This window comes from Lemur catta, chromosome 14 (assembly GCF_020740605.2).
Source record: "Lemur catta isolate mLemCat1 chromosome 14, mLemCat1.pri, whole genome shotgun sequence".
NCBI classification, from domain to species: Eukaryota; Metazoa; Chordata; class Mammalia; order Primates; family Lemuridae; genus Lemur; species Lemur catta.
The window spans coordinates 28666096-28689068 of record NC_059141.1 but is presented as its reverse complement, the minus strand read 5'-3'; the positions used below and the strand labels follow the sequence as shown (position 1 = coordinate 28689068).

The window sequence follows — 22973 nt, the reverse complement described above, 5'->3', positions numbered from 1 at the left end:
TACAGTATTCACCCCACTCCTACTACTGAAAGTTTGACCTAGCTGAGGAGAGGCAAAAGAGGAGAGTTAGAGCTATTTCTAGAAGGTGGGGGATGATTCAGAGGGCTGGGAGAAGGACAGTGAGAGGGAGAAGGAAGGAGGGAAGAGGAAATAAAAGAATATAAATCAGTGAGTCAAGACTTACCTGCAAAAGATTTTTTTTTTGAGACAAAGTCTCACTCTGTTGCCCAGGCTAGGGTGCCGTGGTGTCAGTCTAGCTCACAGCAACCTCAAACTCCTGGGCTCAAGCAATCCTCCTGCCTCAGCCTCCCAAGTAGCTGGGACTACAGGCATGCGCCACCATGCCTGGCTAATTTTTTCTATATATATTTTTAGTTGTCCATACAATTTCTTTCTATTTTTAGTAGAGATGGGGTCTCACTCTTGCTCAGGCTGGTCTTGAACTCCTGAGCTCAAACAATCCACCCGCCTCAGCCTCCCAGAGTGCTAGGATTACAGGCGTGAGCCACCGTGCCCAGCCAAGATTTTTTAATAATGAAAAACTAGAACTGAAAAGGGGGAATGTTTTTTTCTACATTAAGTAAGCACCCACACTTCTCATTGTTGGAAATGACAAAAAGTAAAATAAACTTTTCCACTTTAGCCTTTGTACACTTTTATTTCAGTATATATCTACTACTTCACCCTGAGATAACATTAGTCCATCAAACTTATGTCTGGCTATGTTCTAGAAACTGTCAGTAGACTGCACCTAATTTAGGAAAGGAGTTCCTGATAAATTAGGATTCACACGGGGAGAAAGAATGTGTCAGTGCTTTAGTACACTTAAAAAGTATGCTGAAAACAAAGTTGGTAGAAGCAAAATAATTTATAAGGAACATGCTGTATTCCTAAACTAGAAGAATAACTCTACTGACACCTCCCTCTCATTAAATTTTTAAACAAATATCCTAAAATTTCTGTTTTTCTCAGCACAATATTTCTGATTATTGAATACTTAATATTTCTTGTTAAAAATTATACTAAAATGTCAATAATGTTTATATGTGAGTTGTGGGATTTGGAATAATTATCAAACTTTTTCCTGAGTTTGCTACAGTAAATATTACTTTAAAATCATAGAAAAATTTAATTAAGTTTATAAATATCCAAGTAAGCCTACAAGTCCCAAATTTCTAAAAGTCCAGATATTATAAAATCAATCAGACAAGCTACTGAACTACACTTTATTATTAGGCCCTGAGTCTATCATAAGTCTTTATGAAATTCAACATTATATAACTGTTGAGATGCAAAGCTACTGTTTGTTATATCACAAATGGATATACCATTTTATAAACCCATGGGAGATTCTTCTCTCAAAACTGCCAGGAAAAAATTGAACAGCTGCCAAGTTCTCCTTATTATCTTATGGGTACAATTAATCATTCTACTGGTGGTTTTACTCTTTGATTTGGTTGTTAGGAAGAACAGTGACAAATTTGTAATCTATTTTTGCAATTTATAAGGACTTTTTGGTATACATTTGTTTGCATCAATTTTACCTCTAGCTTTACATTGCTATTCTACCTTATTTTCCCATTATTTTGATTTTTTTTACCTTAAAAAAACCTTATTGTACATATTTTTGTAAATCATTGCAAATACTTTTTTGAATGTTGTAGAGAAAAAATAATAGAATTTGCAGCAAATATTCAATAAAATCCAATCTTTTGATCCAGACTAGTGAAAATCATAGGACTAGTTAAAAAACTATACTAACCAACAGTAACCATTTGTCAACATTTTCCTTTCCATACACAAACCACAAACTTCATCTGATCAATTAAAAATCATCAAATCCCAGAGATCAGTCTTAGGCAACATAAGCAACATTCCTAAATCTTAATCCACACCCACAATTTCTTTTCTATTCCAACCTCACCCTCTATTTCTATTCCTTCACATTTTGAAACGTGTATCCATTCTACTTACTGAAAAAAAAATTTTTAATGTTCTCTATACTTAAAAGTAAGAAAATCTAAATATTATTAATTGGGGAATAAATCATACACTTTTGGTATTTTTTTCTATGATTTTTCTCATATGCAAAAATAATTCACAAAACCAAACAATAATTCACATTGTATTTTTTGTTTTATATCATAGAAGTTGGAAAAAAGCTATATTCTGGAGACTGCTCTCAAAGGTGCTCTAAATATAGAATAAATAAGAGATGTCTCAATTCTATTCTACTTTGGTTTTCTACTCCTGAAGTTGCCCTGAAACAATCTTCAAAGTCTTTCATTCTCCCATTCTTTATTATTTACGCTGAACATGAGCTAGTGGGGTACTGGGGATATAGCAATGAACAAAGCAGGTAGAACCCCTGCTTCCCTTGGGCTTTTATGTCTTGTCATATGTGTAATGAAGGAAAGTCCCAGGGACTGTGACAGCACTACAATTGAGAGTCCTTAGATTTATGGCAGGGGATGAAATCAGGAAAGGATCCCTGGAAAGTGGCATTTAAACTTAGACCCAAAGAAGAGTTGGAATGGGACTGGGGGTTTTAGGGAGAGAGAAAGCAGCGTCCATATAACCCCTACAATGAAAAAAAGCAAGGCATTTTCTAGAAACTGAAAGGCTATGAGGGTGGAGAGTGAAAGTGGGGTAAGGAGTGATGAAAAACAAACCTTGAAGGTTTTTTATGATAAGGAGCCAGATCATATAAAGCAGCCTTTTGGCTTTGGTCCAGGATTTTGGTTGTCATCCTAAGGACAATAGGAAACCACTGGTTTATGGAGAATGAATTAAGGGGAGGGGAGGCGGGATGGCTAGACAGTGGGGGAACCAGTAAGGAAAATATAGCAATAGCCTAGATGAGAAAATATGGGAGTTTGTATTAGGGAGGAGAGAACTTGAAATATATATCCTGGGGATGAAACTGTTAGGATTTGGTGACAAACATAAATAATGAGGGAAAAGAAAACATCAAGGATAATTCCCAGATTTCTAGTAGTAGTTTTTAGGTTAACATAGGTGTCATCTACTAAAATATGGAACACTAAAGGAAAAACATCTATAAGGAAGATCACATATACATGCATGTATAATCTGAAGGGTCCAACCCTAACCCTGACCCTGAGTATTCGGCTACCTATCCTCTGGTTTGAAGGTACTGAATAACCTTCTACAAAGTAAAGATTAGTTTTTCTTTAACTTGGAATGTGTAGTGGTTAACATGGTATCATAGTTATGATATGAATATAACATATAATATGATAATGAATACAACAAAATTCCCAAATGATACATTAAATATTTTACTAGCATATAAGGATAAATAAATCTTAAAAACTCAAATGAGATTTTCAAATTTACTAGTTAAAATTTACCTTAGAGTAGAAATAATTAAGATAGAGACAAAAAAGGCATTCTGCTTCAAAAGCCATTTCTCAATAAACAACAGAATAACACTATCTTCCTCTCCCCATCTATCAATTTTACCAAGTCTATAACTTGGTAATACTACATACTTGAATATTTTAACTTTACCTATATAATGAATATATCATGATATGCAAGAAGGAAAAAAAGGAATGCAAGAATGCAACATAACTAATGATATTCATAGCTGGAACAAGAGAGCCCTCTCCTGTCCAACTGTTACATAACATTGGCTTGAATTTAATTCAGTTATGTACCTAGTTTAAGTCTGATTCACTATAAATTAAAGGCAATTTTGACTCTATTATGGGCTGAAAAAGCAACTAGAAGTAACCTTCATAATATTAATAGCTAATTATGTGCCAGAAACTATGCAAACTGATTAATGAATTATCCCATTTCAACTTCTGAACAATTCTTGAAAGTACGTACTATAATAATCATGACCATTTCACTCATGAAGAAATTGAGGCTTTGAGAGCTTAAGGACTGCTGAGGAAAAAGTAAGCAGTTGACTGACAGATTTCAATTTAATAATTATTTACTGAGTATATGTGCACAGCACCATGCTAGGTTCTGAGGATACAGATATATGCCAATCTCTCTCATTTCAAGCAGCTCATAAACTACTAAAAAAAGAAAATCACACAGACCATTATAACCAAAATCAGTGTTAAAATTTTACACTGACTTACAGATTATAGACTATTTTACAATATTCAAAGTGTCTTTCACATTCTTATTTGATCCTCCAAAATAAACTAGACCAGTATGGAGGTCAGATATTCACATCACTTGTACGCACATGAGAAAAATAAAACTCAAGAAGTTCAGTGACTTGTCCAAGGTAACAAGTCTGTAGGTGACAAAGCCAGGAATTAGAATGCTGTTTGTGGTATTATCCTAGCTACCAAAATGAATCAAAACCAACCCTATTCTTAAAACTCCTGTCACTGTAAATTCATATCTAAATTGTTAGCCAGTTTCCTTTTAACTACCATAAGACAAAATTCTATATGCATTCACCATATCTTTGAGATATGGCAGATAATAATTCATGTTCAGAAATGTGAGTAGATACCATATCTTAATTTCTTTTTACCTTTATCCTTTTTTTGGGGGGCCTCTTCTGTAGAAGATAATCTGGATTTTTTATGTGATGACTCTTCACCACCTTTTTTGCTTTTATCCTTTCTTTTTTTGGATTTGATTTCTTTTCTCCTTTAAGTTAAACAATATAAATCTAAAGTTAATTTTTTCAACTGACCTTTACAAAACATAAAAACCAAAGAACAAAAACCAGATAAAGTATTTATTTTTGAAATTTACATAAGGAACCTTAAATGAGTCTATAAATATTTTAGATTACTATAATAATTAAGGCCACCCAGTTAAGATAATAAAGCCTAAACAATCTGAGACAAAGAATTATTTTTATAAGTTCTATATACAGCCTTAGTAAATACAATCATGGTTTTACTCACCTCCTTTCTATATTCTATCATTTAGCCATTTAAAAGAAAGCTACAAAAACAAATTTCATTTTTCTCCACATAGTTCATATCCACTTACATGTTGAAGAAACATGAATAAGAAAGAAACTGCTACAACAGCTCTAAGCCACCAGCAAATAGAAATTTCTTCTCTTGATAATAAAGGAATATAGTAAAAGTGTAATGGAATAAAGATGGAAAGGGCTAACTGTTAATTCATGTGTCAACTTTAGACCATTTATAATTTATATTCTTATTGCTTTAGCCCTATCTCTTCTAGGCCAGGTTTACAATGTTGTCATTGGCAAGCAATTAATTTTAACTGGTTAAGAAAAGAAATACTAAATAGGAAAAGGTGATAGTGTTGAAACTGGAGTGGAAAAGGAAGACAGAGAGACAAAGGAAAGGACTACTTTCAGTAACGCTGTTTTACAAATTTCCCAAATTAAGGTACATATACCAAATGGTATAATACTCTTTGAGGCAGTAACCACTTTTGCCTCTTTCATAAGAATCATTTCAATTTTGAAATAAAGCTCAAAAGTCAAGGTCAAAAACCATCTCTGGTTTCTTTCAGTGTCACTGATAGAAAGGGGATATAGAAGTTTAGGCTAGTCAAGTAATCTAAAAAATCCTTCTAATTTTAGGAAATAAAAAATTATTACTTAATATTTATTTTTAACAGATAAAATGCCAGATAGGTACATTTATAATAAAGCTGATTTAAAAATTAATATGCTTATGTATACATTTTATAAAGTTGCAAAATCTGAACTTTCAACTATTGTTATTCCGGATATGAAGCTGACCACCACAACAATGGCACGTCACAGATTTTGTTTGAACATCTTCAACGTCAAGGACTATGCTTGACTTACCACACGCCAGGTACTGTGGCAAGCACTCACATGCACTTTCATTTACTCCCCACAATAATATTAGTATCCTCACTTTTACAGATAAAATTGAATCTTATAGAGGTTAAGTAGCTTACCCAAGAAGAAGCCTAGTAAATAGAGTAGCTGAGAAAAATACCCAAGTGGGATTTCAAAGCCCATGACCTTATATATACTCCATATTGAAGTACACTGATACTCCCTTACACTCAATGTGGCAGTCACATTCAAGTTCATTCAATAGGAGCCTGATTTTAACATTTGAAATGAGTATAGAGGTGTACAATCCTTTATAAGAATGACAAACTTCAGTTAAAATACTGTTTAAATGAGACACAGAACCATTTTATGAAGTCTGCTTTACAACATAGTTTAGAAGAATATTAAGGTGTTTGAACATTGGGTCCAAACTAAAAATTCTAACACCCATCTACCACCCCACATAGGACTTCACATTCAAAATTTCTTGACCGGAATAGGGCATGGTGAACTTCCGATTGCCTGTTACATGGTCACACAGTAATGCCTGATTTTCTATGCAATTGACCAATTCAACCATCAACCACCTAAGTCTACATTTAGACACTCGGTACAGGTAAACAACTAGGTCTAAGATTACTAAACATTAAGAATTGCATTTTAAGAGTCAATATTACCTGTGATGAAAATTTAATTTAAAGGAACATTCTTGGCATAACCCTAAAAAAAAAAAAAGACACCACTGAATCACTGAATTTGAATAACTACACTGCTACTCTACTTTTAGTATCATAAATTCTCTTTATATTCCTTTACTATAAGAGTAATCTGAAGAAAACAATCTCATCCTCCCCACCTTGAAAATGCATACATATACATACATATAATAAAAATGATACTAGAATGCTTGAGAAATTGAAAATATTCTAATATTACTTTAGAAAAATGTATTGTCAATTTTTAAAAACTGTGTTCATAGGCAGCATTAACGTGTGTCTCACGTTAAACATATCTAATAATAATAATCTGGGTATAGTCATTTCCTCTGAAGTGTTCTAAGAACTTTCAAATGGAAGGGAGCTTTTCAAACAGGTCCATAGTTACAGCCTCTTCTTTTGCCTTAATCTCAGTCCACACTGGCTGACTTTTCTTCATAAGCACTTCCTGAAAGAACTCCAGAAACCAGTCTGTATTGATGGGCGTTAAGTGGCGTGGGGGACATTCCTGAGTGGGTAAAAGTGGCAGAGTAGGCAGAAAACTCTGAAGGCATATTTACTTAGGATACAGAAAAGGCTAAAGGCCATTAACACGACGGAGAGGAGCAGTTGACACATGAAGACTAGCTTTAAAAAGAAATAAAAGAATGACAGACTCTAAAACATGCATATGAAGAGAAACTGCTGTATTCTGGAGTATAACACTAAGCTTTAAGACTGAAATCAAGAACAATTATGGCCACCTAAATTGTTTCTTTTTTGACAATGTCAAAGAGTGTGAATTTATTTATTATTCATATTACAACAATATGGCTAAATAATCAGCTAATGTGAGATTTTACATTGCCTTTTCTGATACTCTACCTTCTAGCCATGTAACTTGGGTGACATTCTCAACTTAATGAGAACAGATCTTCACTCTACAAATTATACCACTTTACATTTGACATTAGAATTGTTTTACAAAAATGTCACTGGAATGCTAAGAATATAAAAATTTTAGGTTCAAAAGTTCTTTGAGACTTTGAGGAGCTCTGAGGAAAAAGAACACTTCCAGGAAGATATGTCAAAAATTTTAATTGAATTTTAAATAGCCCATATATTTTTAATTCTAAATTAAAGACAAATTTGGAAGAATCAATTATATTCCCCTCCCCCAAAGTCAACTTACTTAATTTAACAAGCGCATTTCTCTTTTCACCATGCTCAATATAACCAAAATTAACTTCCCAACTCTTTAAGCCCTCTTTTTCATCACAACGTTTATTTCCACAGAAAAATTGACCTGCAACAAGGAAAGGAACATTAGCAATGGTAGCTGGTGACAATATTTACCTATATGATCAAGTATCATCTCTAAAATTTATGTTTAAATACATAAAGTCTTAGCTATATAAAGTCAGCATTAAAAAATAACTAACCACAATAATTACAGTATGTTCATCACATTTGTACACATGTATCAAATCAAAGAGCTGAACTGCCACAAGAAAATCAGTCACAAAATTCTTGCTTGATAGACTGTTTATATTTGGATACAGAGTTTTAGTGACTCCCTACTAGGAAATCTTATACTTCCGAAAGTGAGAGTACCAACGAGTGTTCCTGAAAGAATAAATGCATTTTCCAAAACACATGTACTTATACCTGGGTGAATCCTTTCAATATTTAATAGTAATAAAAAATTGATATTTTTAAGTATTAACACAGTGACATTTATTTTAAATACTAGCAAAAATGGGCATTGAAAACACATTTTAAAATTCTAGCACTTTGAGGTGAAGTACAAGTAATCAAACCGGATACTCTTAAATTTCTGAATCACCTCACACTAATATTAACATCACATTACCATGACCACTATATATTAAAACCTCCAAAAAAAAAAGAACTAACACTGATGACCCAAGAGAAAGAAAAAAAAAGAGAGAAACTATTCAATAATTATTTACTTTGGCAGACAAAGATAAGATCAAACTTTCATTTATATAAACAAAACAAAAAAATTTATATCACAATAATTTACACCAAGGGGAAATCTGAAACCAGCAAATCTTTTTCATAAAAATGTAAGAAATTATCAAAATAAATTTAGAATCATACCAAAGGCTAATTTCTAAATCAGCCTTTTTTACTCTTTGCCAATGAATACTTTATTAAATATATACATTTAGTAATGGCTTTGTTGTCAAAATGGCAATAAGAGTATAACTTTATAAAAGAAATCACATCAGTAGCTTTCTCTCCCTTACCCAACTAGTCTTTCATTCAGTTATATGAATTTAAAGAATGTCCACCAATTTTTTTAAAAATAGCATTGTAAACTCACCTGAAAATCTCATTCAACAAAAGTACACAGTTTTTAAATTGTGATAGGTATTTCATTATTTTAGATAAAAACACATTCTTTTAGGTAAAAACACAAACTAAAATGTAATCCCAAGAAAAGTTAAAAATGGCTTTAAGTTTATTCTTTTTCTTTCTCCTCTAAAGTATTTTCAGGGCTGATCCTTTATTATTTATAGAAAACAAATTAATACTATTTAATTCTGTTTGTTTTATTGCATATCCAATTTCACATCTAACACAAAACATATTTAATTTATAGAAGATGAGTATGAGCCACATGGATAGTATAAATGTTTAATCATGTAAAAACATGACCTTCATTTTCAAAGATTTTTTTTAAGTAAGTTTAAAATTTCCTAAATGCTATTATATAGTTTTCAGACACTATATAGTATAATATTAACACTGAAAATGCAAATTATTCAATAAGAGCTAATTTATAACATGAGACAGTATAGAGATGTATAATTTTCAGAAAAAAATTATGAATAAAAGAATGCATAGAAAAAGCGTTTACTGATTACCTACCAAATGTTTGGTCTTTTGCTATTCGATTTGGGCTCAATCTCAGGGACTCCCCCAAATGAGAACTAGCCTATCCAGAAATTCTATTGGGTTCAAAGTAATATTTAATTTCTACTTTCAAAATGTGGATTTGACTGAAATACAGTAATGCCAACTTATTATTCCAAAAATTGATAAAGAAAGGGAAAGAATCAAGCATTCAATTGTTGAAAGTTTCCTTGCTATGAAATCTTTAACTTTTTAAACATTTTCTACATATCCTCAATTGACTGTTCTAAAGGCAAAATTCTAAAGGTATAAATCATTAGAGCATTATATTCTGACTTTTACTATTAAAAATAATGTAACATGAATATATCTTCTCTAATTTTACTTCTGTAGATAATATATTATGTATGTTAAAATAATCTTACCTAATAACTTCATAACATAACAAATAAGCTGTATCCTATTAAAAAGCAAAATTAAAAAAAAAAGAATTACCTTTTCCTGAAATTACTTCTTTTTCTACTCGCCACCTAAATCCAAACTGGTAAGAAAAAAATGACATTTATGCCAAAGTAAATTTAAATATTACATTTAAATTACATATAAATCTAAACATGGAACCAACAATAATGACACTTAACAATCTAAAAAATAAACCTAATTCCCATGATGATAGCTTTTTCTCATCTTACAGGATTCCAGTTACTTGAAAACACATTGAACAATTACCAACTTATCTGTTAAGAACAACCTTCTTTAGTTTTAAAATACCTTAAAAGCTATAGGAGCCAGGCTGTAAAATACCTAAGTTAATAAAGAATATATCCTGTTCTATGACACTGACAAGAAAAAAAAGAGGTTATGGTATAGTAAGAAGGAAGTACATCCTAGTGCAAAAAAGTACAGACTCTGGAATCAGATTTAAGTTTACATTTTAGCTCCACCATTTAACAGCTGTATAGTATTGTCAAGTTAATGTAATCTCTTTTTGCCTTACTTTCCTCACGGGTAAAGTAGAGCTATGAGTACCTACTTCTTTGGGTGAGGAGGTTTAAATGAGATAATACATATAAAGTACTTAGAATAATAACTAGCATATAGTAGTTCACAGGTTAGCAAACTATGCCACACAAGTCTTCTCCTTATTTTTATAAATAAAATTTTATTGGAACATAACCACATATATTCATTTATGTATGTCTACTTCCTCTACTTTCACTCTGCAACAGTAGGGTTCAGTAGCTGTGACAGATGACATATGGCCAGTAAAGCTGAAAATAGTTACTATCTGGTTCCTTTACAAAAAAAAGTTCGCTAATCCCTGTAGTAAATGCTCAGTAAGTGTTATTTTTTAGTTGTTATTAATATGATCTCCTCTGGCTCACTAAAGGATATAATCAGCTTTTTCCCCATATACTACAAGAGAGCACAGGGTTCAGTAGCAAAAAAAAAAAAAAAAAAAAAAAAAAAAAGCTACTCCCCTGATCTCATCAACCTAACCTGAGAAGTCTCTCCTGATATAAAATCGGACTCAGGCTTCTGTCATTGGTAAAGTTTGGCCCAGAGCTGTGGGATGAGTCTGGAGCCCTAAAGTGATAGCTTTTTAAATTTCCATTCACACTTTTAAACATAACTCTGTTTTTTAGCTAAGAATGACTGTCTCTGCTGCCTTTTAAGACCTTTGACATTCATATGCTATCATAATTTACCATAATTTTGGTAAATAGATTTGTTTTCTATGCAGATTAACTCAATGGTTAAAGGCTCTGATCTCTAGCACTTGTGCTTTTTGGTATCTACCCACATGAGTTGAAAACTAATGTCCACACAAAAACTTGCATATAGATGTTTACAACAACTTTATTTCTAATTGCTAAAACTTGGAAGCAACCAAGATGTCCTTCATTAAGTGAATGGGTCGATAAACTGTGGTACATCCAGACAATGGAATATCATTCAGTGCTAAAAAGAAATGGGATATCAAACCATGAAAAGACATGGAGGGACCTTAAATGCATATTACTAAGTGAAAGAGGCCAACCTGAACAGGCTACATACTATGTGATTTCAATTATGTGATATTCTTGAAAAGGTAAAACTATAGCTACAATAAAAACATCAGTGGTTACTAGGGATTAGAGAGGAGGGAGGGATGAACAAGAGGAGCGCAGACAATATTTAGGGCAGTGAAACTATTCTCTATTATACCATACTGGAGGATACATATCATTATCTATTTGTTAAAACCTGTACAATGTACAGTATCGAGAGTCAACCCTAATGTAAACTATGGACTTTGAGTGATATGACATGTCAGCGTAGGTTCGATTGTAACGAATGTACCACCCTGGCAGGGGATGTTGATAGCAGGGGAGGCTGTGCATATGGGGACAGGGCATACGGGAACTCTCTATACTCTCCACTTAATTTTGCTGTGAACCTAAAATTGCTCTAAAAAAGAAAGTCTATTTAAAACAAAAAACAAAAAAATGCAGACTAGAATCATGCAGATCTGTATCCAATTCAAGAAGCTCTACCATTCATTAACTACCTCTGTAACTTTGGGTAAGTTAATTAAATTCTCTATTTTCTCTTTATGTATTAAAATGGGGATAATAACAAACTTAATCTCACAGGATTATTGTATCAAGAGAAGATTCAGATAAAGTGTTCAATGCATGGTTAACTTCAGTGTTTTTTAAATCACCTATTACTTGAATTTGGCAATTTTGTATTTCAAATTTAAATGAAGCCTCAAAATATTTCAAAATATTCTGATTAAAACCCAACGAAAATAAAACCTTCCAAGTATAGGAAAAAAAGAAATAAAATTTTGAAAATAGCTCTGTGTAATTCTATTTTTAAACCTATATATGTATATGGAGCTTGCTTGCCATCCAACATATGTTGGGATGTCTACTGAAGCACAGCCAAATGTGTAACAGCAATAGTTTCCAAACTTTCTCTTTCATTCATTAATCTACTCAACAGATACTTATTAATTAATTACTTATTGGGCTTGGCATTCCATTGAGGATAAAAAGTGATTACTAAATACTATCTGTTACCAAGAAGGTTACAATCTTATGGGGATTGTAATCGTATGGGGATGTAACAACAGCAACTATATCCTACTAGTTAAAAATTACATATTCCTATATTCTTTCCAGATATAAATTTCCTGCTGATAGCTTGAATTAAAGCTGAAGTTACTCAGGATTTGGTGCTGAGCCCTCTTGTCTTATCACTCTGCCCTCTATCACAAAGAGGTCACACGTGCAAGCAGTAAGAGGAAAGGACCCTAACTTCCTGACATCATAAAGTTCCATGATCATCTACTTGGGCTTTTATGTAAAAGAAAAATAAACTTCTAGATGTAAACCAGTGTTTTAGGCGGGGTGCTCTCTGACCTTGCAGCTGAATTTAATCCTAACTGATACAATGATCCAACTAAATTCTCAATGATGAAGGGGGAAAAGCAACAAAGAAAGGAATGAGAGCATGAGGCCAAGGTGGAAATTCACTAAAAATGCCCTAAGTATCTATTACATATATATTAGGCACTGAGCTAGGAGCTGTTTAATTAAGTGAAAAAAAAAATACTGTCTTTGTGTAATAAAACGATGAGAAAACACATCCTAAGCAAAGGAACCAAAGGCATTACTCCAACTTTCTCCAACACCTCAAACATAGTATGCCAAAAAAGTCATTATATTCCCCCCCAAAAAATCCCCCTCCAAATTCCCTATTTCTCTCAGTATCCACACTCAAAACCCAAGTCATACTTGATTTCTTACTTACACTTATCCTCATATCCAGTCATCATGCTCTAATAGTAAAATCCAATTTGTTTCAAGACTATTCTTTTTAAACTAGGATTTCTAGTAACATGCTTTTTTAAAATAGAGAATTCAAATATTTTATTTTTACTTATGTGTATTTTCTCCCCTCAACTAGACTGCAGCTTTTTCTGAAGGGCAGTCACCACATATTAATTCACAGTACCCAATGCAGTTTCAATAAATACTGAAGAACAATCTACAAACATGCCAGGTTTGAAAAAGCTGCTTTGTTACATACTCCTAGAAAGACTTAGTATGTTCACACTTGATTTGCGATATAGTAACTTCAACTGCTGTGGTGCTTTTTGTATTAGATGGGATTAATTAGCTGGTGCAGAGATGAGAGCTGTGAACTATAGTCCATAACTAGTTTATAAGAAACTGAGAAGTTTTGGGGATACACCAAGTGCATGGGTTTATAAACAGAGTTATACAAAATGAACATTACTACTGTCTATAAGAAACTGTGAAGCAACACACATATTAAAGGCACTACTGAAAAATTACTAAACCAATCCTGGGTTTTAATGAGATCAGACTATTTAAATGAAAAAGAAATCATTATGATATATAAATTTGAGATAGCTTTTTAAATAGGTTGTCTTTCTTAATATAGTACAAATATACACTATCCATAACATACATATTTATGCAACATTCCCTCCTCTCACATTTCCAACTGAGATCATCTGTTCCTGGGTCACCTTCTCCAGCTATAATCTGAAGTCTGAGCTAAGAATAAAAATAACTCTAATATTAGCTAAAGATGTAAAGTGGAAAAGGAAATCTGCCATTACTAATTAGCACTGATTGAAAAGTTAATTTTACCAGAATAGACATATATTTATGTAACAGAAGATGTGCATCTGTCTCACTATAAATGGTAATCAATTTTTAAAAATCTATCAATTCCAAACATCATCTGTGAAACAAAACATCATTCTACAGTGTTAAATCATTCATTATAATCACTAGAGTCTCTAGACTAGAGTCAGGATGAAACAGGATCCAGTAGCCACTTGTGTTTAATTTTAGACTTTTCATGCCTCAGCTCACAAAGAAAAAAAAGCACCTTGTCCTTTATAAATTCCATAAGCCCTTTGTAAACTGCAGAGGTTAAATGTTGCAAATGATACCTCATAGATGTAGGACAACTTAGACTAGAATTAGCATCTTTAAAAGAATACTGTGGGGCATGATATTATAATAAAAATTAATATTATACTTGAATAAGAACCTCCTTCTATAAATATGTGAAGGCATACCTTATTTTCTTTGTATCTACTGAGATCTGCTATGCAGTATTCCTTGAATAACTTATCGTAGTATTTCTTAGCAAGTCTCTTTTCCCTAGGTCCATAAAAAAATATAAATATTATACATTTAGAAATCCAACCATAGTTTGCTACTTGGAATCAATGTCAAATAAATAACATATGACATAAATATTAATGTTTTAAAAGAGGCCTATTACTTATATATACATAAAATATCTGGATATTAACTATTAACAGTGGTTCTCTTAGGGAGGGAAACTGGAGGACTGACGATCACAAATGAGAAAAAGAATTACTCTTTACTTTTTACCTTTTGTAATGTTTGGATTTTTAAAACCATTTTCAGGTATTACTTTTTCCCAAAAAATAAAGAAGAATATAATAGCAAATTATGAGATGACTACTATAATAAAAAATGTTATTTTTAAAAGACTAAGTCAAGCAGTAAGAAGTCAGTCAAAACTGTCAAAATTACCAAAGGAATCAAACCAGATTCAATAATCCTAGGCATAATTTTTTGTCCTCAATTCAGAACTATTCTATGAAGGAGCTGAATATCTTGGATAAGGGACAAGGTAAGAAAATACTGAGAGAATGGGAGAGAAAGGACCAAAGCATTTGATGGCTAAAATTACCAAGTCATGTCCATTTCATCCTCCTCATTCCACAGGAATCTATGATTTTCTCGTATAACATCCAAGTCTGTCTTGTCATTTTCCCTGGAAGATAAAACTATTTTAATTTTATATAAAAACAAAATTAGTCAAATTTAGGAGGTTAAACAGTTTTGTGAGATTTTTGAAAACTTGAATAAAGATATAATACATGAATGTATAGTTTTATGAGTATATATGTATACATACACACACATTTATTTATGAAAACTATTTCAGTATTTTCAAAAGGCACTTATAAAGAGTGCTGCTACATAAAAACAGACATATAGACTCATAGAAAAGAACAGAGAACCCAGAAATTAATCCACACATCTACAGCCAAATGATCTTTGACAAAGGTGTCAAGAACGTTCATTGGGGAAAGGAGAGTCTCTTCAATAAATGGTGCTGGGAAAACTGGATATCCATATGTAAAAGTATGAAACTAGACCCCCACTTCTCATCCTATATAAAAATCAATTCAAAATGGACCAAAGACCTAAATATAAGAACTGAAACAATAAAACTATTAGAAGAAAACATAGGAGAAATGCTTCACGACATTGGTCTGGGAAAAGATTTTATGAATAAGACCTTAAAAACACAGGCAACAAAAACAAAAATACACAAATGGGATTATATCAAACTAAAAAGCTTCTGCACAGCAAAGGAAACAAATGACAGAGTAAAGAGACAATCTACAGAATGGGAGAAAATATTTTCAAGCTATCTGACAGGGGATTAATATCCAGAATATAAAAGGAACATTTCAACAGCAAAAACCAATCAATCTGGTTTTAAAATGGGCAAATGATCTCAAATGATATTTCTCAGAAGACATACAAATAGCCAAAAGGTATATGAAAAATGCTCAACATCATTAATCATCAGGGAGATGCAAATCAAAACCACAGTGGGATATCATCTCACTCCAGGAAGGATGGCTATTATCAAAAAGAAAAAAAAAACTAGCACGGATGTGGAGAAAAGGGAACTCTTATACACCGTTGGTGGGAATGCAAACTAGTATAACCACTGTGGAGAACAGTATGGGAATCCCTCAGAAAACTACAAATAGAACTACCATATGATTTAGCAATTCCACTCCTGGGAATTTATTGAAAGGAAAGGAAATCAATATACCAAAGAGACATCTGCACTCCCATGTTTACTGCAGCGTTATTTACAATAGTCAAGATATGAAATCAACCTAGGTGTCCCACAACAGATGAATAAAGAAAATGTAGCATATATACAGCATGGAATACCATTCAGCCATAAAAAGGATGAAATTCTGTCATTCATGGCAACATGGACAGAATTGGAGGACATTATAATATATTAAGTTAAATAAGTCGGGAATAGAAAGTTAAATGCTGCCTGCATGTTCTCACTCATATGGGGAAACTAAAAAAAGTTTATGTCATAGAAGTAAAAAGTAGAACAGAGGATACTAAAGGCTGGGAAGGGTAGAGGGAAGGAAGGTATAGGGAGAGATCTGTTAAAGGATACAAAATTACAGCTAGATAGGAAGAATAAGTTCTAAAATTCCATGGCATTGCAGGATGATTATAGTTAATAATAATATATTAATATTACATAGTTTTGAATAACTAGAAGGATATTGAATGTTCCCAACACAATCACATGATAGATGTTTGAGATGATGGATATACTGATTACCTTTATCTGATCGCCATATATGTAACAAAATATATATACCCCTATGAATATGTAGTTATGTTAATGAAGAAAAATTAAATTAAGAAAAAACAGTGCTGCTACAGAAGCAAGTTAAATGGATAAGGAATCTATCTCTAGCAGTGGTTTCAATTATATAAAATGGTGCTACATTACCAAACCTAGGATAAGAAACCTGAATAAACACTAAATGAATAAAGAAAAGTGAATGAAAATAAGTTTCAGAATCTAACCCAAAGTAAGTAACATCACTCCATTGAGATTTAGTTCAAAAAAATATGGACGTTTTCCATACCTTGCTTTACTATAGTTTCCTAGGAAGACTGAGTAAGGGAGGAAGAGAGATGAAGGGTTTGATCTTTTAAGATAAATACTAACAGTTTGGAAGTAGAAAAAATTGATTGTTGGGGGATACAAGCTAAATTGATAGGGGAGATAAACTTAGGGTAGATGAGATGGTACAAATGTTTTTCAGGGCCCTACCAACTCATAAAATTGTTAAGTCAGAAAAAAAAAAACTCACACAAAACCGAGAGGCTCTGATAGAAAAGCATCAAATTAGGAAGGACTTTCAAGTGCAGGTAATGCTAGAGTTAGGTTTCTTGTTTGCCCTACCTTTCAAAAAGCAATCCCAAATATTAAGGTCTAAAAATGTCCTTATTTCAAAGATCCTTGCCAATAAGACACATGAGTATTCCTCACATACCCTGTTAATGTCAGGGTTGTACCTGACTCAGCAGGTGAGGAGGCCATCTGAGGCCTGTCCAAAGAAACAGGATTCATGAAGGTCTACTTAGCTAAAAGTTGTGGATGGCGTCTCTACCTCATGATATAAAAAGGAAACTGGAACAGAAAGCAGGGGAAGAGTGACAGAATCAGAAGACAAAGTAGCTGTGGGTCTTTAAAGTCATCCACCCCACCCCCAACTCTATGTAAACTTTATACTTACCCCAAACGCCTGAAATCTTCTTTTTTGCCACCATAGTATAAAATATAGTCATTTACAAACTTTGTATGTCTTTGATACTGAAACACAAAAATTAAGGATTTTATTCTCTTAGGAGTTGTTCAGCGTCATGACACATTACTGAGTGAAAAAAAGCATGAGTATATTTAGCTTTTTAAAAATATGCAAATATGAAGTATACATGCTTATACATCCACAAATTCTAGAAGGGTTCATATTAAACTGCTAGGAGTGAAGACTGTAAAATAGAGAGGGGCTTTCACTTTCTACTGAATACTCTTCATAATGTTTTGAATATTTTTCAAGCATATACTACTCTTGTGACAAAAATATATCTCCATCTGGGAGGAAAGAGCGCCTCCTACTGTTGAACTGCATAAAGCCTCATACCACCACTCATCACAATATGAAAAATTTAAAAATTATGGTTTCTAAAATTAAAGTTAAGGAGTAGAATTTATCTTTCATTATTAGAAAATGTAATTTAGCTATTTCAGTAATGGTAAAGGCTCTAAATAGAAGATGTAAATTTTATAATGTTATACCCTAACATTAGGCTTCTTTAAAAAAAATAAAAAGCAAACATAAGAAGTCAGATGTGGTTGGGCACTGTGGCTCATGCTTGTAATCCTAGCACTTTGGGAGGCCAAGGCCAGAGGATCGCTTGAGGCCAGGAGTTTGAGATGAGCCTGGGCAACATAGCAAGACCCCATAACTACAAAAAAATAGAAAAATTAGCCAGGAATAGTGGCATATGCCTATAGTCCCAGTTACTAGGGAGGCTGAGGCAGGAGGATCTCTTGAGCACAGGAGTTTGAGGTTGCAGTGAGCTATAATGCCACTGCACTCTAGCTCGAGCAACAGAGTAAGACTCTGTCTCAATTAAAAAAAAAAAAAGAAATCAGAATTTTTTAATACTTTAATATTCAAAGAATTCACAACTATGTTTATTTTCAATACAGTATTAACAAGATACATAGCATTGTACTTTTTGTTTTAAAAAGCTCAATGGTACTCTCTAGAGCCAAATATTTGTATAACAGAACTGACCTCACCTTCTATAATACTGTCTGTGACAACATCCTATTATATTAAACAGATATCATGTTCTAATAGAGTATTTAATGAGAATATGACACTTCCAAACTGGTAACAAAGCAGTTACCATTCTGGGGTGGGAGAGAAAGAGAGAGAAAAGCCAGACATCTGGAGATCTGGGTTCTAGCTTTTGATCTATCACTAACTGGTGACATGATCGTGACAAGTCACTTAACCTATCAGAGCTGGGGTCAGCAAACTTTTTCTATAAAGGGCCAGGTGGTAAATATTTCAGATGTTGCAGACCATACAGTCTCTGCTGCAAATGCTTACCTCTGCCATGATAGCATGAAAGCAGTCATAGAAAACACATAAACAAAGAAGCACAGCTATATTCCAATATAATTTTATGTACAAGAACAGGTGGTGGGTAGTACTTTTGCTTCCAGGAAGATGAAGCAGACAAAGTGGTACTTCTCCCTACTTCTCACACTATCATCAACTAAAAACCTTGGACATTATATACATAACAAACATAAGGTGACTCTGAAAGGTGGAGAGAAGAAGGCACACCAGGTGGGGACCTCAAGACCTATGGTATGACATGGTGATGAGTACCCCAGGTTTTCTTTTTGTCTCATACATCCCAGATTTGGAGATAAAGAAGTTGGCAACCTGGTAACACCAATAAACACAGACTAGAAAAGCCTCATTAAAAGCTTATTTTCTCTAACCAGATGACCAACAGTCAGCCTAGCAAGATCAGTAACTTTTAGACAACAATTACTCCAGCCAAACACTCCAGAAAAAAAACAGTGGCCCCACTGCCATCTATGCCAGAAAAGGAGTGCACAGACTTTTACTCTCACCAGAGTGAGAGTCACCAGGTTGTAACTAGGTGCTCCAATGTCCCCAATGCCGTGGTATCACAGAAGGCAGAGCAGATGTTTAAATGCTAAGGGAACAACTGGCAGATGACAGTCACAGGAAAGCTAAGCTATTGGGTTAGAAGACAAAAGGAATAAATTAGTGACACATGGTACTTCCATAACGTAAAGAAAAATATTAGAAAAATAACAACGTGAAACACATGACTACAGTTAGGGGGTGTATCAAATTACACTGTCTCCTTCTCCCAATTCTGACCACAGCAATAAATACCCAGAAATACTTCAGGCCTTGTTTGGCCTATCTTTTGTTCTTCAGTATTCCCAACAGTAATATGGATGGCCAATGTAGCAGTTAGTATCATCAGCTAAAGTCTTACTGAAAAACTTAGTTGAGACATAGCTAAAACAGGGAAGCAGGGTATAGCTTCAAGTCATGTCTGAAAATTAAAGCAACAGCTGGCCTGGGGACAGTCCACAGACAGATCTAATTTCAAATATAAATTCTACAGACAACTTAAATAGCCAAGAACCAGGTAGGAAGAGAATAAATTAAAATGAGATTAAAGAGAAATACAGAAAAGAGGAGTGTTGAAAGCTTGAAAAAAACAAGTTGTAAAAAATATTTGCAGGTTCATGGACTTTGTAAACCTACATACAGACTACTAGTAATATGTTTCATTATTTTTATCTCTAGATCTTTCCTACATATTAGTAAAAGAAAATTATACCCAAAAGTATAAATGGTAAAATCCTATATAAACAAACACTTATATTTAAAAACAAAAAGGCCTATTTGACTTCATATTTTATGAAATAAAAGATTTAAAAATACTCTACTAGTTATAAAATTATAGAAATATAAAAAGGATACAGCATCCATAGCTATGAGATGAAACCTTCTATTTCTTGCTTCTTCCCTGTTAAAAAAAATTTTAAACAAATTCAAAAGTCTATATTCCACTTAATATAATCAAATCCCCTAGTCCCTAAGTTTATAATATAAAACATCTTAAACCAAAGGATGTAATTTATATTGAAGTACCATACCTATCCAGCAATTCTGCTGCAACTTGTTTATGGGCCACCTTTCCATGTTTTTCTTTCTGAAATGGTTTTTTGAGCAGTAAATCATCTTCAAATGTCCTGGTATATTAAGAACAAAAACATATAAAAGTCAGTTTTTCTCAAAGGTTGTTTTCTAATTCTTTATATTTTCATAATTGGAACATATTTTAAATAATACAAGCCTTAAAAAAGACTCACTGATCCTTAATGAGACATTTCACATTTCCTTACATAGCTTAATTAATACCTTAACTTTATTTAATACCTATAAAATGGAGAAGATGAAACTAACAAAAGCATGGGTTCTAGACCACCTAGGTTCCTGGTTCAAATTCTGATTCTGCCATTTACTACCTTAATCTTAATAAGATTAAGTTATTAATATTTAAACTCTCTGTGTCTTAATTTTCCTGTTTGTAAAACAGGGATAAGGAAGCTTTTGGTAATTAATAATATGGACAAAGAAAGGCTGATTATAGAGAACACAGACCATAGAGAATCAACTCTAGTTATATAAACATAACCCTCGTGCATCCAACTAGATTTTCTGGAATTCTATTCTTTTTTTTTTTTTGAGACAGAGTCTCACTCTGTTGCCCGGGCTAGAGTGCCGTGGCATCAGCTTAGCTCACAGCAAACCTTAAACTCCTGGGCTCAAGCAATCCTCCTGCCTCAGCCTCCCGAGTAGCTGGGACTACAGGTATGTGCCACCATGCCCGGCTAATTTTTTCTATATATATTTTTTAGTTGTCCAGATAATTTCTTTCTATTTTTAGTAGAGACGGGGTCTCGCTCTTGCTCAGGGTGGTCTCCAACTCCTGAGCTCAAAAGATCTGCCCGCCTCAGCCTCCCAGAGTGCTAGGATTACAGGTGTGAGCCACCGCGCCTGGCCTCAAATTCTATTCTTACAAAGTAGTATTTTTGAATGAAAAATCTAGAAAATGTAAAGCACCATAAAATGTAATTTAATTATTCCTATCCTTTTGGTTATCCATGAAGACTGAGAATCTTACACAAATGTTCAGACTCAGTTAGTATGCCTAATATATTTCTCTCAGTGTGAAATAATAAACCCATTTCTATATATTTGGTTAGCATAAATTAGGCAACAGCTTGATATGTAAGTTTGGTTAGTATAAATCAGTCAACTACCCCTGAGTTAATGTACAAAATTGAGTTGCTAAGCACTGAAGGCTGAGAACAATACCCCCAAACACAGCAACTCTGCCAAGATGCAGCCTCCTTATAATGTCTAGACTTTATGTGCTAATAATTCTTGCTCCTTACAATTCAACAAAACTTTCCATGAGCTGCTTCCCTTGACTACTTAGTCTGTTCATTCATGTAGCCATAACAATTGTGCTGTATTATATTCTCATCTTCCACATTAACCTCACTTTGAAGGCAAGTACTAGCAAGAGACCCCACCAATCAAGCCCCTTCTGAGCTATGACATTTGCAAGTAAACAGACCTTGACAGTTGAATGAAAAATATATGCAACAGAGAAATCTAAAACCTGTACTTTCTTTCCTTTCATTCCCTACACTATTTCCCTACTTTTCCCACAACCTTCTCCAAGTCTGAATCAATCTATTACAGTTTAATGAACAAAAATTCATTTATGAGAGCTGTCATATTCACACTCAAACACAATTCAAAACTTTCAATATTACTTATTTGTACCTCATATCAATCTAAAAAGGACGTGAAACACAGATCAATAAAAAAAATTACTTACCTTCTTTTCCTTTTGTTTGATTCTCCACAGTGTTCATCATCACTAAAGTCAGAGTCATAGCCTCCATGGCCGTGCATCTGTATGGGAGTATCAAGTCAGCTATTCAGAACTTAAGTTGCCAATTGTTCAGGAAATGGAATAGTTCAAAACTAAGTTATCTTAAACACCCACAATAGTTTTAAAGGACCACGGTGAGCAGATCACTGTTCGTGGGCTATCTAACCATCTAAAACTTTCATTCACTTTGAAATAACAGACTTATACTTCAGAAAATGCATCAACATTTTTCACCTTTAATTATCATTGGGAGAACAAAGGAGACTATTCTTTGATTTTTCTACTGAAAACCAGGGCTAGAAGCTGCAAAGTGACTGCATACAAGGTTGACCAAGGCTTCACTTTTATTTGATTCAGAGTAGTAACAGT

General features: G+C 33.3%; 1 protein-coding gene across 3 annotated transcripts in view; it reads right to left on the bottom strand.

Moving 5' to 3' along the window:
• The window catches only part of LOC123649634 (protein FRA10AC1), a 32133-nt gene that overhangs the window by 6600 nt on the left and 2560 nt on the right, over positions 1-22973 (bottom strand). For all 3 annotated transcript variants that reach the window (XM_045567784.1, XM_045567785.1, XM_045567786.1), the window contains 10 exons: positions 22548-22624; positions 20791-20886; positions 20615-20660; positions 17798-17874; positions 15127-15210; positions 14480-14564; positions 9868-9913; positions 7682-7795; positions 6472-6514; positions 4529-4647 (listed from right to left, as the gene is read on the bottom strand). In XM_045567784.1, the coding sequence (XP_045423740.1) occupies positions 4529-4647; positions 6472-6514; positions 7682-7795; positions 9868-9913; positions 14480-14564; positions 15127-15210; positions 17798-17874; positions 20615-20660; positions 20791-20886; positions 22548-22624 (787 nt within the window). The remainder of the gene's footprint in view (positions 1-4528; positions 4648-6471; positions 6515-7681; positions 7796-9867; positions 9914-14479; positions 14565-15126; positions 15211-17797; positions 17875-20614; positions 20661-20790; positions 20887-22547; positions 22625-22973) is intronic.